The sequence below is a fragment of the Gekko japonicus genome, unplaced genomic scaffold (assembly GCF_001447785.1).
Source record: "Gekko japonicus isolate JY-2015 unplaced genomic scaffold, Gekko_japonicus_V1.1 scaffold2684, whole genome shotgun sequence".
Classification (NCBI taxonomy): Eukaryota; Metazoa; Chordata; class Lepidosauria; order Squamata; family Gekkonidae; genus Gekko; species Gekko japonicus.
The window spans coordinates 59,951-77,057 of NW_015161484.1; the positions used below are offsets into that span (position 1 = coordinate 59,951).

General features: G+C 45.3%; 1 protein-coding gene across 1 annotated transcript in view; it reads right to left on the reverse strand.

Annotated features, from left to right (window-relative positions):
* Nucleotides 1-3,225: 3,225 nt before the first annotated feature.
* Nucleotides 3,226-17,107, reverse strand: part of LOC107125708 (phosphatidylinositol-binding clathrin assembly protein-like) — a 69,751-nt gene continuing 55,869 nt past the window's right edge. Inside the window, exons 14-19 of the mRNA XM_015429159.1 lie at nucleotides 16,223-16,333; nucleotides 16,090-16,120; nucleotides 12,396-12,516; nucleotides 11,762-11,818; nucleotides 10,035-10,142; nucleotides 3,226-6,073 (exon numbers count right to left, since the gene is read on the reverse strand). Coding sequence (XP_015284645.1) covers nucleotides 6,059-6,073; nucleotides 10,035-10,142; nucleotides 11,762-11,818; nucleotides 12,396-12,516; nucleotides 16,090-16,120; nucleotides 16,223-16,333 — 443 coding nt within the window. The 3' untranslated portion in view covers nucleotides 3,226-6,058. The remainder of the gene's footprint in view (nucleotides 6,074-10,034; nucleotides 10,143-11,761; nucleotides 11,819-12,395; nucleotides 12,517-16,089; nucleotides 16,121-16,222; nucleotides 16,334-17,107) is intronic.

The following is a 17,107-nucleotide window of genomic DNA, read 5'->3' on the forward strand; positions in this document are numbered from 1 at the left end:
TTCATAAGAGAACATGGTTTAACTGTCTGTAAGGAAGAAAATTCAATTACAAGTGGGGGGGAGGGGAGAAGAGAGACTGTACTAGGTATTGTACTCTTTTAAAATAAATGCACAAGAGATTGTGATGGAGGAATGAGCTACACGACACATACTTAAGCTGTACATTGACAGTCCAAAGTCAAACGACATATTTAGAGTAACATTTCTACTTCTAAGTAATTCCCATTAACTGTAGCAACAGGTACAGTGTCCATTACTCAAAAATATAATCTTTAAAATGGAAATAAAAAGGACAGATACACAGTGCACTGAGATGTCTTCAAAATGCAAGCTGCTTCAAAAGAAAACGTTTTCCCTTTTATGTACAAATATAGCACTGATCCACAGCGCGTTCTACTCTAAATTTGTAACCCCACCTTTCCCTACCATATGTCAAAGAATCCAAAACTGACCCAGGTACCCTGTATTTAATTCTGAAATACAATGCATTTTTTTAAAGGTATGCTTGCTTAAAAAAAAAAACAACCACAAAAACATCACTTCTATATGTCTTTACCACGTGCAAAAAAACCTGTTCCCATCTTTGAAAGTAGAAATGAGTAAGTAGAAAAGGGAACAAAAAATGCTTTCGAAGAGACATTTTCTAATGAGATCATCCATTAATGTCAACACATCCTGGTTTGTTTGGTTTTTTCCTTGGGTCAAACAAGATGAAGCGGTGGCAACCATGTCTGTCTCTCCACCTGTCACCTACAAGAAGAAGTGGGGGGCTGGGAATCCAACTTTGTCAGAAAAGGGCATGCAAGTGAGAGGGAGCAGAATCCTCCCACACTGGATCTTTCTGCAAGCCACTGCTCTGCCGTTCACTCCTGTTGCCAACCTGGCGCATTGCTAGTGTCAGATTGGTGTGTCTGCCGTGTGTGTGTGTTGGGGGGGGGGAGAGATTTAGTGACTGAAAAACGAGGGGAGGGGTCCACATTTGTGTCTTTCCCTCTTAAGACTGAGACCCCACTCATCCACCCTGTTTTACAAGCAAACAGGAGAGGCGTGTATCTAAACAAGCGTGGAGGCTGCCCTCCTTAGAAAGCATCCCCTCAATAAGAGCAGGTTCAGCCCTAGCTTCCCAGCACTCGAAAAACCCCAGGTCTTCCTTGGATTCATGGGTGCATATAATCAAACTGTCATCCCTCTCGGACAGCAAGAAACTGTACAAGTTAAGATCCAATCATCTCTACTTCTTGAAGCACTCAAAGACCGGCTTCCTGGAACTTTAATATCCTGCTGGGTTTTAAAAGCCCTGAACTGCCACAGAATGTTGGGATTCAGCCAATCCCGACACAGAGTTTCTAAGAGGAATGCAGAACACAGTATTGACACAGAAGTCCTTATTTATATGCATGCATATGTTCGCTTTCCTCCCTTTCTTTGTAAAACATCATCTCTCTGTACCAATAGGAAATCAGAGCTCTGTCCAACCAGTACAATTATGGAAAATTACAAAAATAGCGTTAACCTCGGATTGGATCTGGCCCTGACCTGGATCGCCCAGGCTGGCCAGATCTCATCAGATCTCGGAAGCTGAGCAGGGTCAGCCCTGGTTGGTATTTGGACGGGAGGCCACAAAGGAAGTGCAGGGTCGCGACGCAGAGGCAGGCAACAGCAAGTCATTTCCGAGGTCTCTTGGGGTCACCATAAGTCGACTGCGACTTGACGGCAAAAAAGAAAAGGATTCGATCTGCAATACATCTAAAGAGGAAACTGCCTATTTAAGTTTTGGGCCTACTGCAAACAACGAACCTAAAATCAGGTTATGTCTAAATCACGCTTGATTTAATTTTTTGTTAATTTTAGCAGCCAAAATAACTTTTGAGAAGGAACAAGGGTCACCTTAAAAATTCCCGAACGGGCCTTCACACAGCCCTAAAAAGCATCTGTGAAAACACAAGCCACGCGGCTTCACCGGCAAAGGTTTTAGGACCGCAGGCACAAATCTGCAGGCCAAGAGTCATTTACAAAACCCCTCTCTTAATGAACGAGCCATGGTGCTAAAACATTATCCCTTCCGATATGTACAACAAGGAGGAAGTTACTTAAAACTGGTATCTTTAAGAAGGCAGGAATAAACTGGGCGGCATTTTCTTTTTATATCTATTTAGGGACATAATTTAATCTGCCAGTACATCAATGCCCAGATTACACAAAGGGAGGAGCTCTCTAGTATGTATAATGCAAATCTTATTGGCTTCTTTTAAATCTTAGAAACATATATATATCTAACATCTTCCAACAGTTCAATAACGTCTACTAACATCACTGTAAACAACCTTTAGCCAACTGGAAGTTCAACGGAGCACAGCCACTCGGTTGTGACCATACTCAAGTCATTTCAGGCAAGAACAATACATGTGTCATCCCAGCCACAGCCACTCCCCAAGCGCATTTCCAATGAAGTTAACAGTGACTACCTGCTAGTCAGCTATAAAAACTGCTGGGTTCCCGCATCCGGGAACAGCGTGCTACGTCCATCTCCACGGAGACAAGCTGGCTCCTATTCTCAGACGCGACAGGAAGTCAAGAGGCCCGTGCTTCATAGCCAAATTGCTCTGCTGACACAGTTCCTGGCCCATTTTGACTGGGGGGAGCACCACCAGCCACTGTTCGATGCTGCCCTACACCTTGATCCTATATTGTCTGTCCTCACCACTTGGATGCTATTCCCCATCGTGCCCACCTATATAGTTGTTCTCAGCATGGGTTCTGCAATTCAACAGCTGGCTGTAAAACCTGGGGCCTTCCCCACTCTCTGTATCTGAGGGAGGAGCAAGGTTGTTAAATACCATGTAGAGAATACCAGACTAGATAATGTATTTGCTCCAGAGTTTCAATGGTAATATTTACAGTCGGTGCACCTACTGACCTATAATATCGGACCAAATAGTCTTGTTAAACCGAATAAACCAAATATTGCCTAGAGAGCGTCCATCTATTAAACAATCTAACTCCTTAGTTAGGAGATTAACTGCTGAACAGATGAGCTCCAAATTTCAACCTAACAAGGTTAGAATGGAGTATCGAAACTCTTCTATTCTTTCACTATTATAAATTGATTATAAGAATAATTAGGTTATTCGTAGGGTCTACTGGACACCTTTTATGACTATTTAAAGGAACGACCCTATACCTTCAGCACTTTTCATTAGGAGATCATGGAGCAAGTGTTACTTCTGTGTTACGGAAAGAGATCACTCTTTAGTGTGTAAACCATCATACACCGTGAAGATCTGAAAGAGAGGCAAATTTATAAATTCTCCAGAAATTTGTGCATGGTTAGTACAGGTCACCAAGAAATTATAATGAAGTATCTGGATATTTACATTAAAATACATCAAAAGAGGGTGTGTGTGTATACATTACTTCGATCTGAAGCATTTAATTAATATGCACTGGGTCTGATTTTACAGAATTACATAACTGATTGTATAAAGTATATAAATAAATTTCATCTGGAGTCAAAGCTACCCTCTTTCTAAGGTGGCTTTTCTATGCAATCCCCTGCTGTAGGACAGCAGCCAGCATACCGAATAAATTAAGTGTAATTAAACACTATGACCAGAAACTAATCTAATCTCTGGGGGTTAAAAAAAACAAACTCTGCTGCTTATTGTACAGTCCCACACATCACATGGTCACAATTTCCAAGAACAAACATTTCTAGTTGGTTATAATAAAACACATGTTATTTAACACATGTACTGGGCTAAACTGGATCAAAGACTGAAAATTCATTGGAAGTGAGATTATACAATCCTAAATGAGGATTAGTTGAATTAATTCACTAGAATACCCACTAAAACAAGGCCTGTAAATCAGCTGCTCCAGCTTGTTAGGGCTACAATAAATATTGGTTTTGGACAAACCTGAAGAATACATTAAAGCCATAAGCCCTTTAAAATTCACTTTTCCACATTTAATTACTATACATGCATCCAGTTTATGTCTTTGCCAGTACATGTCCAAGATTTTGGTCTAAAACATGGGTTTTTTTCCACTTGCAACATTTAATCCATACAAAGTTAGTGGTTACAAATTCCAAACACATATGTAAAAACTGGTTCTTTTTTTAAAAAAATCATGTTTAGTTTGACAAAACAAGTATATCCTTTTTGAAGCAAGCTTTTTTTTTTTTTTTACATTCTTGGCACAATATCAACAAACACAAAAAGACACTTAGAAAAGAATTGTTTTCTTGCATTTGACACAGCTCGATCCACAAAGGTACTTTTTGCTTCTGTAAGCCCCTTCCCCCAGGTGCGCGGGCGGCACCTTGGAAAACGTTTGGAAAATCAAACACAAGTGTTGCATTTCAAAAAAGGATGTTTTTAATGACAAAAGGGGGTCCAGCTTCAGGAAGACGGCCACGTTGGCATCGATAATGGAACCTTCTTGCCGTCATGGGTACTGCAGTGGGTTTCCAGATCAGAAAATAAATCACTACGGAGATATGAAGGGAGAAGGGGGGACGGGTCTTCGTATGACTTGGGACTGCCCTTCCATTACAAGCTCAATACTTTTCCCTTTTCTTTCCATCTCCCCTTCTAAGTGTGTCCTGAACTGCATGTGTCAAATTACAGTGTAAGTTAAAAGAACATAATCCTTGTATTAAATTTGGGGCTGTTGAGAATCACGGACCGTCCAGCTCCACCAGCATTACTTACTGTGTGCTCTCCTACACTGCTATAAGATTGTGTGCGTCTTCAAGAAGAATAGTTTGAGCTTTTTAAAAAAAAAACACAGAAAAAAACTGAGCTACATTTCTTAAGCAATATAATATTTGCATTTTGTATGTGTTACAAAAAAAGGGAAGGGGAGATTCTGCAGCCGTTTAGCAGTTTAAAGATTTATAAATATTTACATGCGCACGCACACCCTTGCTCGGTTCCTTTCATATAGTGAACAGGCTTTCTTTCTTTTCTCCTTTTGTTCCACAGCAAAGGCCTTGGGCTATGCACAAAGGGTGGAAGATTTCAGGAATATGTTTTTTTTTCCAGTTCTTAAAGTGCAGCACTGTAACTGAGAAACTACTAAGAAAGAAAATGCTGATATCATACATCTTAAATAAAGGGCAACAAGCTTTCCAAACTTGCTGCTGCTGGCTGCATGTGGACTTTTTCTGGGACATGAAGGCATCTCTTGCTAGAGTCAGGAACGATTCTGCTATCTGTACGGGGGGGGGGGGGGTTCAGTGTGAGGAAATGCAGCTAAATGCCATCCATGCCGGAGCCGCATTCGCTACTCTGAAATGTACGACTGTCCTCAGACCAGAGTCAGACTCTGCGCTGCTGCCAAAGTGCAGCTCTGTCGCGCGGCACGAGAAGACCCTGCTGCCACCACGGGGGACTACGTTTCCTGCATAACAGCCTACATCTAGTTAAGTAGATTCACAGCGTTGAAAACTCACAGTACGAAATTTGTGAATGAGAAGAAGCTTGCCTAACCTGGGGCAGGGGGAAGCTGTTCGGATTTCATACGATACTGGCATTTATGATAATGCAAGCGTAGTTATTGTTATTAGGTACCACCGTAAAGTACCCGAAAGATTTATTGCTCAACTTCATTTAAGTGGTGTCATGATTACATCAGTGATTCATCAGTGAGTTCAGGGAGAAAAAACCAAATAAATAGAAAGCGTTACACCTTCCTTTAAGCTTACTATGAGTTATCTACTTGCTGGATGAAAAAAGGCTGCAAGGGAATCCTAAGTAAGTTTCTCCTCTTCAATAAGGGAAAGTCAAGACTTCTTTTTTTTTTTAACGTTTTGCTGACCTTCGGCTTCCCAATGCTTCAGTTCTCCACTGAAAACAGTCTTGCGCAGTTCAGAACCAAACATGATTTCATACCATAGTGACTGTTTATAAGAAGAATCTCTACAGCACAGCAATTCCAAGTAATTTATATTGTATGGGGAGCAGGTATGTGCCCTGGTGAAGACTGCAGTTTAAAGTTCTGTCTTCTTTCTACCAATATTTGGTTGACAAAGTGTCTTGCTGCTTTGGCGGCTCTACATAAACTGTATCTGCAATGCAAGGAGACCAAGCGTAAGTTAAAACAACAAAGAAATGCTACAAAGAACGGCTCTGCTTGCTCAAAGGGCATCCTGTCTGACGGGTGTGAATCATACTAATGGAGGCGTGGGTGCAGAATGCAAACCTCTTGGTACATTGTGAGTTACAAGCAATCCAATCTTAACACCTGAACACTGATCACATTGAAAATTCCCCACTGAGTTGATTCCAGTGAGGTACATCTTAGATGCAACTAAGTCTATTTACTGTACAGAATATTTTGTTGTTGTTGTTGTTCTCAACTGTAAAACAAAATGAGAAACTTCCACTGAGTGAAAGATAGAATAACTACTAGCAAGAAACAAACTAGTTACACTCAGGAGCCTACAGACTCATGGCTGAAGGAAGATGAAGAGAAGAGACTGGATTTATACCCCACCCCTTCACTTCCCGAAGGAGTCTCAGAGCAGCTTACAGTCTCCTTTCCCTTCCCCTCCCCACAACAGACACCCTGTGAGGCAGGCGGGGCTGAGAGAGCTCCTTCGAGGACTGCCCTTGAGAGAACAGCTCGCAGAGAACTTATAACTGACCCAAGGACACACCAGCAGCTGCAAGTGGAGAAGCGGGGAACCAAACCCGGTTCTCCCAGATTAGAGTCTGCACTCCTAACCACTGCACCAAACTGGGCTCTCCAGTAACTGCTACTCTTACAAGGACGTTATTAACGTTTTTTAAAATTCATCTTCCATACCTTGCCTAAATCCGAGGACCTCACAACAGTATTCCGTTGCTGGTTTTGAACAGCTGCTCTGCAGCTCAGGCTGCGCTTCCTACACACACAGCCCCTGATTCGAGATCTTGTGCTAGCCCTGCCGCGCCCCAACCTAACACTGTCCTCCTCCAGTCCAATTTGCTGTCGTCCCCCTCGCTTCCTGTATTGGCCTAGCCTTCTCCTCGTGGGTCCTTCCAAACACACGCCCCACAACGGCTCCCCTGTTCCCAAACTGGCCGTCTCACCTCTCCTACCTCTCTGCCTGCCCTCTTGTCTTCCTTCTTCCTTCCTTCCACCCCACCCCACCCCACCCCCAACTCTTGGAATGTGCCATTTACCTCCCACTGCCTCAGTCCTTTCTCTTCCAACTCCCCTCTAGACTCTCTGCAACCTGGCTTCGACAAGCCACCAAAACCACGTTTGCCAAAATTAGACAATCCCCCTCACTGCCGAATCTGAAAGGTTATCTACCTTTGCCTTCCTCAGTCTCTTCAGGAGAGCCAGTTTGGTGTAGTGGTTAAGTGTGCGGACTCTAATCTGGGAGAACGGGGTTTGATTCCCCACTCCTCCACTTGCACCTGCTGATGTGACCTTGGGTCAGTCACAAGCTGGTAATTTTGGCCACTGTGTGACAGAGTGTTGGACTGGATGGGTCATTGGCCTGATCCAACATTGGCTTCTCTTATGTTCTTATCAGCACTTTGGTCATGTGATGCCTCGTTGCAAACTAGAAGCCTGCAAATATCTTTCAGTGCTTACGGAATATAGTCTAGCCAGCCAAGCCCAGTGAGTAAAACTCGATTAAAAACTCCTTCAGGGCCAAATTAGACTTGCTGGCCACCAGTTAACCCTCTGACTCCAGTCCCACACATCACACTGCAGGGTGACAATGGACAAGACCAGGATGTGATCAACATGAATTCACTGCATCAAAGAAAAGCTTTCAGGACTATTTGGCCACTGCTAACTAAGTGGCCTATAAAAATAATAGGCCCTGCTTGTAACTTTTGAATCTTTTAACACTTCAATACACACACATGGATTCTTCTTTAAGTCAAGGGAGAGTGACAGACAGTGCGGGGAATATTTCCCAAGCCTTCCATTGTTAACGCTCAAAACCATATAATGCTATTTCTGACTTGTTCATACTTTTTCTGCAACCAAAGGAGTTACATTTTTGGGTAGTTTGGCTAGTTTAAAATTTGGGTGAGAGTTCAATTGCTCGCAGAAGAACAGTTTCTGTTAACCAAGAAGTCAATCGCGTCGTTTTGCAAAGGTCAGCCGTAATGGAAAAGTCTGAGATCTATGGGAATTGATAGTGAGCAAGAAAGAAAGATCACGGCCACAAGCTCTGGCACAGCTGTCCTTGAAAAAGAGCAGTTTGTGTCAGAGCTCTCTCAGCCCCACCCACCTCACAGGGTGTCTGTTGTGGGGAGGGGAAGGGAAAGGAGTTTGTAAGCCGCTCTGAGACTCCAAATGAAGGGCGGGGTATAAATCCAATCTCTTCTTCTTCTTCTTCTTCTCCACTGCCTTCTATGCAGTCGACCACAGTTTCAATTCCCCCTCTAGGCCTTAGGTCTCCGTGGAACTGATCTCAGCTGGTTCTCATCAGACCCATCAAATTACTTGTTCGGTGCATCCACAGGAGGAAGCTCAGCCTTCCCCCTCTCTGCTGAAGCTCCTCAAGGCTCTGGCTATTTATTTACGTAAAGGTAAAGGTAAAGGTTCCCTTGCTCGAAAGCCAGTCGAGTCCGACTCTAGGGTTGCGGTGCTCATCTCCGTTTCAAAGCCGAAGAGCCAGCGCTGTCTGAAGACATTTCCGTGGTCATGTGGCCGGCATGACTACACACCAAGGCGCACGGAACGCTGTTACCTTCCCACCGAAGTGGTCCCTATTTATCTACTTGCAATTTCTTGCTTTCGAACTGCTAGGTTGGCAGGAGCTGGAACCAGAGACGGGAGCTCACTCCGTCATGCGGCACACTCGGGTCTTGAACTGCTGAACTACTGACCTTCCACAGCCTGCAGTTCAGCGTCTTAACCACTTGAGCCACCGCAGCTCCATTTACCTTTATTTACGTACTTCATTTAAACCCCACCTTCCTCCCTCATGAGGGCCCAGAGCGGCTAAGGCTGTTCTCCTCTCCTCCATTTTATCCTCACCACGACCCTACACGGTAGGTCAGGCCGAGGGGGCGTGACTGGCCCAAGTCACCCAGCAAGCTTCCGTGGTAGAGCAGGGAGTTGAACCCGGCCTTCCCAGATCCCAGCCCAACAGGGACTGCTACACCACACTGACTCTTACGACGGATTACGAAGGGAAAGCAATTATCAAATGCCGAAACAGTATATCACAATGGCCCCTGATGATGACCTTTATCAAGGCCCACAGCTTCTCTACCACCTACATACAGATGGCACCCAGCTTTACACGGGGCTGACTCCCCCCCCCCCCCGCCCCCCCTTCCCCCCCGCCTCTAATTCATACAAGTCTCCTTCTCCACGCATTAATCCTTCTTGTCTAGAATTCCTTCACAGAAGACCCTACACACACACACACCCCTTTTCAATCTCTCCTCAAAATCTCTGGCTAGCTTTCTTACTCCCAGCCAGTGTTCTCTCTAAGCTGAGTTAGAGTGAGCCAGCTCACAGTTTCTTAGCCTCCGGCACACACGTTTTTGTCTTCGCTCGGGAAGGGGTGGCTCCAGAGCAAATTGATTTATGCAGCAGCCAAATCGCTCGCTCACGACTTTAATGCCAGTAGCTCACAAAGTAGAGTCTTTGCTCGCAAGACTCCACAGTTTAGAGGGAGCACTGCTCCTAACCAGAACAAGGTCTAAGTATGTGTAATTTCCTTCCACCCATTCATACCTCTGCCTGCCCCATTCCACACATGCCTCCCCCTCTCGTTCTACTGCTCTTCCCTCTCCATTCCCCCTGCCCACTTAGTGGCTTCTTTCATTGTGGAGATTTAGACTGCAAGGTCCTCAGGAGAGGGACCCGCATTTACCTTATGGGGCTTACAGGGACTGCACACCCCGTGCAAACAGAAAAACAGTAACGGAGGGCCTCGGGAAACACTAACAAGAGCGGGATAATCTTTCAAACACCTGAAAAGTTAGGAAAAGTCAGCCGCGTGTAAGATACTGAGATGCAGGAATCCTGAAAACATTTCAGGCTCACTTTACGGAGGTACTAACCTGTGTTCCAGAGATAGGTGCAAAGGGATTGGTTGGCCTTAGACCTGTCTGGGTATAAATCATGGGCTGGGGTGCCATAATAGGAGTAGCTCCAATCTGAGTAGGTACCTGCATGTTAGCGGGATATAAGAAAGCCATTTAGTACCGGCCTGAACACCACAGCCCTGCCTAAAAAGGCCATGTGGTTGCCACGCGCACAGCAGAGGTCTTCGCCTCCTCCAATGAACTGCCAAAGTGCGTTAAGACTTGCTAAAGTCAAACCAGCAGTAAAGCTGAGCGCAGAATCCCTCCTGCAACAGTGGACAGTTCTGGGAGCCACTGAAGCCTTCTGCCGAGGGACCAGGACAGCAGTTTGCTACAAAAGTCAACCCCCATTTCTCAAGAGGCCGTCAGGCTCCATAAGGAGGACCACAAACCAGGGGCCAAGTTCTGGAGCACATGAGCTCAGACACAGCCTAGGCTTTGGGTTCCTTTGGGTATCACCTGTAACGTTCACTGTGGACAAGACCGCAACACATAAAGCATCCCCACCCCTTATTTATCGTTTAATTAATTTAAAACATTTCTACTCTGCACCTTTCTCCTCAAAGCTTTCAGGATAGGAACAAGACAGTTAAAACGATCGACCGAAACAAGGCAGAAAACAGTAGCACAGTCACCAAACCACAGCAGGAAAATATCTACAAAACGGCAACAAAAATGCAGCGATTAAAAGGTTAAAACGCTTCTCGAGCTGGTGCCTAAAAGGTAACCAGCTGGGGGCCAGTGAGATCTCTCTGTGGCAGGGGTTCCATGGAAGGGGTGCCACCACAGCAGAAGACCCTGCCACCTGCCTAACCGTGGAAGACGAGGATGCCTGGGAGAGGGCCTCTGAGACCCACCCTCAGAAGACATAACAGGTCTGCATGGGAGCCCAGCCAAGCCATTTAGATACGAGAACTCGTGGGCACTCCATGAAATTGCTGAGCAGTCGGGTTAGAATGGATAAAAGGAAATACTTCTTCACCCAAAGAGTGATTAACACATGGAATTCACTGCCACGGGAGGTGGCGGCGGCTACAAGCATGGACGGCCTCAAGAGGGAATTGAATAAACATATGGAGCAGAAATCCATCAGTGGCTATTAGCCACAAGGTATAGATGGGAACTCTCGGTCTGGGGCCAGTGATGCTCTGTATTCTTGGTGCTTAGGGGAGGGCAACAGTGGGAGGGCTTCTAGTGTCCTGGCCCCACTGCTGGACCTCCTGATGGCACCTGGTAATTTTGGCCACTGTGTGACAGAGTGTTGGACTGGATGGGCCATTGGCCTGATCCAACATTGGCTTCTCTTATGTTCTTATCAGCACTTTGGTCATGTGATGCCTCGTTGCAAACTAGAAGCCTGCAAATATCTTTCAGTGCTTACGGAATATGGTCTAGCCAGCCAAGCCCAGTGAGTAAAACTCGATTAAAAACTCCTTCAGGGCCAAATTAGACTTGCTGGCCACCAGTTAACCCTCTGACTCCAGTCCCACACATCACACTGCAGGGTGACAATGGACAAGACCAGGATGTGATCAACATGAAGGATGCATCAAAGAAAAGCTTTCAGGACTATTTGGCCACTGCTAACTAAGTGGCCTATAAAAATAATAGGCTACTGAATGACATTCAAACATTAAATCCCTACAATTAAGAACACAGCTAAGGTTGAGTGATACACAGATTATAAACAGAGATTGTCTTACCATTCCATACACAGGCACTTGAGGTGTATTCACTGGGTAGGTTACTGGAGCAGGTACCTTTGATGGTTTTTATTTCAAAAAGAAGGTTACGTGTAAGACAGCTACAAATTCAGCTAACAAACTCCCAAGAAACTGTACAAGGCCCATCTTACAGTATAGAGTATCCAAAATAGATGCCAGCCGTATAAGAAAATAACTTGCATATCTAGGATAAGTATCCCCCCAACCCCACCTCATTTTGGCCTGGCAGAAGGAGTAGGGACAGAATTACTAGAGCAAAAGAAATTAGTTTGAAGCCTAACTATGTCTGATCTCTCATACATTTTCATTCAGACAAGCAGCTCATACATGTGCTCATACATGGCTTGTGGCTGTGCTCATGCACGCGCTTCCCTTCTCCCTTCTCATACACGGCGGGATTAGGGACCCCTGGTCTGAAACGTACTCTCGGTCCCCATGATGCATAAAACGCTGGTGCCTGAATGAACCTTGTTCTCCCCACAAGATGGGGTTTTAAAACCTCGATCCCCTCTGCGGTTTAGGATCCTGACCAGCAGAGTTCTTACGTCATGGGGAATATTTACAAGCAGGCTCGAAAGATTACAGCCCCCCCCCCCAAGGAAAAAACAATTACCATCTGCGGAGCGGGAGGAGTAGGGACCGGGGTCCATGTGGTTGAGGTGCTCGTTTTCGCTTGCCAGTGGGTTCCGCCGGTAAGTTTCTTCTCTGTAGGCTGATTCCACTGCATGTCAGATCTAAGGATGAATGGCACAGCCGAGTGGTCACAAGGGGCAGAGCAGCCCCAAAGCTAAGCTGCTGCTGAGCGTAGCCCTATTACATTCACCACTCGCTTCTTCAACTCCCTTCACGTTCCGTGCCCCTGCGGTTTGACGCGAATGCTGCATACACCATCTACTTTATATTAACACCCCCCTCAGTTCTCTCCCCCCCCTTGTTTCTCGGACACTTCAGCAATGCTAACATGCCTGATTAGGCATGCAAAGTAACAGAATTACTCGCTTACACAGCTTTTAAGCTGGCAGTGTGACTGCCTCTAAAAACCCTTTGCAGGCAGAAACTCCCAAGTGGTGCAGGAAGACTTTCACCAGGCAAGGAAAACGCCCCATTCCAGCCTGGCTCAAAAGAAATCTTTTGCCGGCATGATTAAAGTTTGCTTGAACCAGGGGGGACGTTCGGTTTGCCTTCTTGGCGACATGATCCAGCAGCGGGTTGGTTTACACATTACTCCAAACACTGGCTGGGAGCCACATGATCAGGACCCTTTGTGCACATGCCGCCACAGATTGCAAGTTTGGGTGAACAGCACACTGTGGTTTAGACTACATCAGAAACTGCTCATTAATTCTGACCGTGATGGGGGGACAGGAAAGAAAAACACATAATGAAAACACACGGCATTCATATAGCATTCAGTGCTCAAAGTGCTTCATTTACAGGATCTCAGTAGTTCTGGCACCAGCTCAGTAAGGTAGGGCAGACATATTATCCCCGTATAGCAGGTGGGGAGGCTGAGAGCAGCACATTTAAGGACGTCTGGCAAATTCATGGCAGAAGTGAGACGGAGACGGCAGCCTCTCAGATCGCAGCTCATTTTTTTAGTCACAAAGCTATAGCAGCTCCATAGTTTGGTCTGAACCATTTCTGTCTGCAAAGCATACCTCAAAATAGGCTGTATCAAGTTTTAGAAGAGATTTATGCAACTTCAGACACAGTTTATTTGTAACACAAAGATTTCAATATTCGATGAAATATTTTAACACCTTCCACTTGGGAGAGGTCCTTCACTGAGTAACTGCAACATAGTATACTTGTAACCAGGGCTATTTTTGGGCAGGAACGCACAGGAATGGTGTTCCGGCTGGCTCCTGAGTTGGCCACACCCAGCAGGAACTCATTAGCATAACAGGCCACACCCAACATCAGAAACTCATTAGGATTGGCTACATTAGGGGTGTGTGGCCTAACATGCAAAGGAGTTCCTGCTCCAAAGAAAGCTCTGGGTTTTGACAACAAACAAGGTAAACAGAATAAGAAGCAAAGGGTGTGTGTGTGCCTGGATGACCACACTTCTGGTAACATGGGGGTGCGGCCTAATATGCTAATGAGTGTCTGCTGTTGGGTGTGGCCTATTATGCTAATGAGTTCCTGCTGGGCTTTTTCTACAAAAAAAAAAGCCCTGCTTGTAACTTTTGAATCTTTTAACACTTCAATACACACACATGGATTCTTCTTTAAGTCATGGGAGAGTGACAGTGCGGGGAACATTTCCCAAGCCTTCCATTGTGAACGCTCAAAACCATATAATGCTATTCCAGACTTGTTCATACTTTTTCTGCAACCAAAGGAGTTACATTTTTTGGTAGTTTGGCTAGTTTAAAATTTCGGTGAGAGTTCAATTGCTCTCAGAAGAACAGTTTCTGTTAACCAAGAAGTCAATTGCGTCGTTTTGCAAAGGTCAGCTGTAATGGAAAAGTCTGAGATCTATGGGAATGGATAGTGAGCAAGAAAGAAAGATCACGGCCACGGTGGCAAGGACAGGAACTCAAAATAACTGCAGCTGAACCTCTCTTAGAAAAGTCTATTCAAAAATTAAAATATTCCCATGAAAAGTACTCCCCGTGTAGAATTTTGTAACACCGGAACACAACCCTGCACTGTAATCGAAAAGGTAAAGCTGACAGACAAAACACATTTTACTGTTTTATAGAAACGGGGCTCCTGAAAGTACGGGCAAAGTCTGAAGAACCTCGAAGCCACTTCTCTGTGCTCAAGGTCTTGAGCTGGAGTCTCTCAATCGCCTTCCTACAGGCCAGAAGCCAACCCACGTTTGAAACTCAAGGGAGCGTCTGGAAGGAGGTGGGCACATCCTAATGTCAGGACCCACAGTCAATCACTTAGCACACACTTCCAAGAAGGTTTTACTTTATTGTGAGAACTATGGTAGCATAAACATATTCACTGTTAAGAATAACTAATACTAAGCCAACAGGTATGGATACAGTATACTCAAAAGGGGCCCACCCATCGATGGGCCAACTAGGCACTCTCCCGCAGGCGGGAAGAACCGTTGGTGTGTAGGCGAGGAAACGAAAGTGGTCCCACGGTTGAAATATGGGAAGACACTACACGAGCGAGCGAGCTACAAGGTGAGGTGTGGCTAAATCCTTTACTTTGAAGCCTGTCACATGCTAATGTGCTGTTCTACCTCTGTCTGTCTATACGTTTGAACTGCTACCTTCCATTCCAATGTATTTGCAAAAGTGTGCACGCACATGAAAGCTCGTAACATGAATAAACTCTTGTTGGGTCTTAAAGGTGCCACTGGACTCTAAATTTGAATCCTGGCCTGTATCTTTCCGTAATAACATGAAACACTAAAGAGCTAGATTTGAGTCAAGTCATACCTAGGGTTGCCAAGTCACGGCGGGGGGTCGTAGGTCTTCACAGAATCTTTGCCGCGGGGACGGCGAGACGCATTGCACCCGCCATCACCAGGATCTGACGCTACACGTCGCTCTGGCAACAGGGCTCCAAACAGCCCTGTTGCCAGAGCGACGCATAGTGTCCTGTCCTGGCGATGGCGGTGCAACGTGTCTCGCCGTCCCCGCGGCAAGGATTCTGCAAAGACATGCAGATCCCCCGCTGCGATTTGGCGAGATTTGGCAGGCCTAGTCACACCCTAGAAACCAACAAGATTTTCGGGGAAGAAGCTTCTAAGAGTCAAAGCTCCCTTTGTCAGATAGAGAGCTTTGACTCGCCGAAGCTCATTCCCCCAAATATTTGTTGGTCTCTAAGGTGGTGGCTCAAAGGTTAAGATGCTGAACTGCAGATCAGAAGGCCGGTAGCTCGGCAGTTCGAGACCCGAGTGCCGCATGACGGAGTGAGCTCCCGTCTCTGGCCCCAGCTCCTGCCAACCTACGAGTTCGAGAGCAAGAAACTACAAGTAGATAAATAGGTACTGCCTTGGTGGGACGTTAACAGTGTTCTGTACACCTCGGTGTTTAGTCATGCCGGCCACATGACCGCAGATAAGTCTTCGGACAGCGCTGGCTCTTCAGCTTGGAAACAGAGATGAGCACCGCCCCCTAGAGTCGGATTCGACTGTCTTTCGAGCAAGGGAAACCTTTACCTTTAAAAGGCACTACTGGACTTGAATCCAGCTCTTCTGCTGCAGACCAACAGGGCTGCCTGCCTGAAACTATGAAACATCACAATATCCCTTTTTCACTATAGCTTAACAAATGCAAGTTGAGGAAATTGTGAACACACAACTAAATCTAGAAGTGGTCTTTAAAAAAAAAGCTTACTTTTTGGATGGTGTTCCTCCAAAGCCAAGATCTGTAACAAAAATCACAAACCAAAAGGGTTTAATTAAGAAGTGGGAATACTTTATATAATAATTTTTTTTCTTCTTAAAAAATGAAGACATTGTTAACTTACTTCCTACTAGATTAGCGAGTGAAGAATCAAGGTCATTGGCCAAAATCTTTCCACTTTGTTGACCAATTAAAGCTCCTCTCTGACTCTGTACAGATGGTTGTAATACATCATCTGCAAAATTAAAGACTGGGCACAAAGGAAGAAAGAACAGAAAATAGTGTCACTGGTTCTCAATTAAGATTTTGGATTGTAAAGGCAGCAGATAAAGTTCCATCATCCAGAAATTCCCTACTCTGAAATTCCCATTTGCTGAACATCATAACGTGGATGCAAATGTACAGTTGCAGAACCAGTGTATGCATATAGATCTCCCTTCCTCCACTGGGATGTGTGCATTACATCCCAGTGGAGGAAGGGAGATCTATATGCATACACTGGTTCTGCAACTGTATATCTGCATCCACGTTTATGATGTTCAGCAAATGGTTTGAACACACAAGGGCTTTGCAGAACAATATAAGATACCTCTTTCTTGAATCACTGGACCTCATTTTGCAATCGAACCCACCCCACACACTTGTTTCTGCATGTGTGCATTTGCCAACTGATGAAACGGGCTTTCGGTCATAAAAGCTGGTACCACAATCCGTTATAGCATTTAAGATACCACACAGCATGGTTGTGATGTTGTTTAAGTATGTGCGTGTGCACCATTTCCTAAGAGCTGAAGACTCAGTCATGATCAATGTTCCCTCTAAGCTGTGGAGTCTTGTGAGCAAAAATTCTACTTTGTGAGCTGCTGCCATTAAAGCTGTGAGCAGCGAGCAATTCGGCTGCTGCATAAATTAGTTTGCTCTGCAGCCACCCTTCCTGAGCAGAGACAAAAAGGTGTGAGCCGGAGGCTAAAAAAACTGTGGGCTAGCTCACCCTAACTCAGCTTAGAGG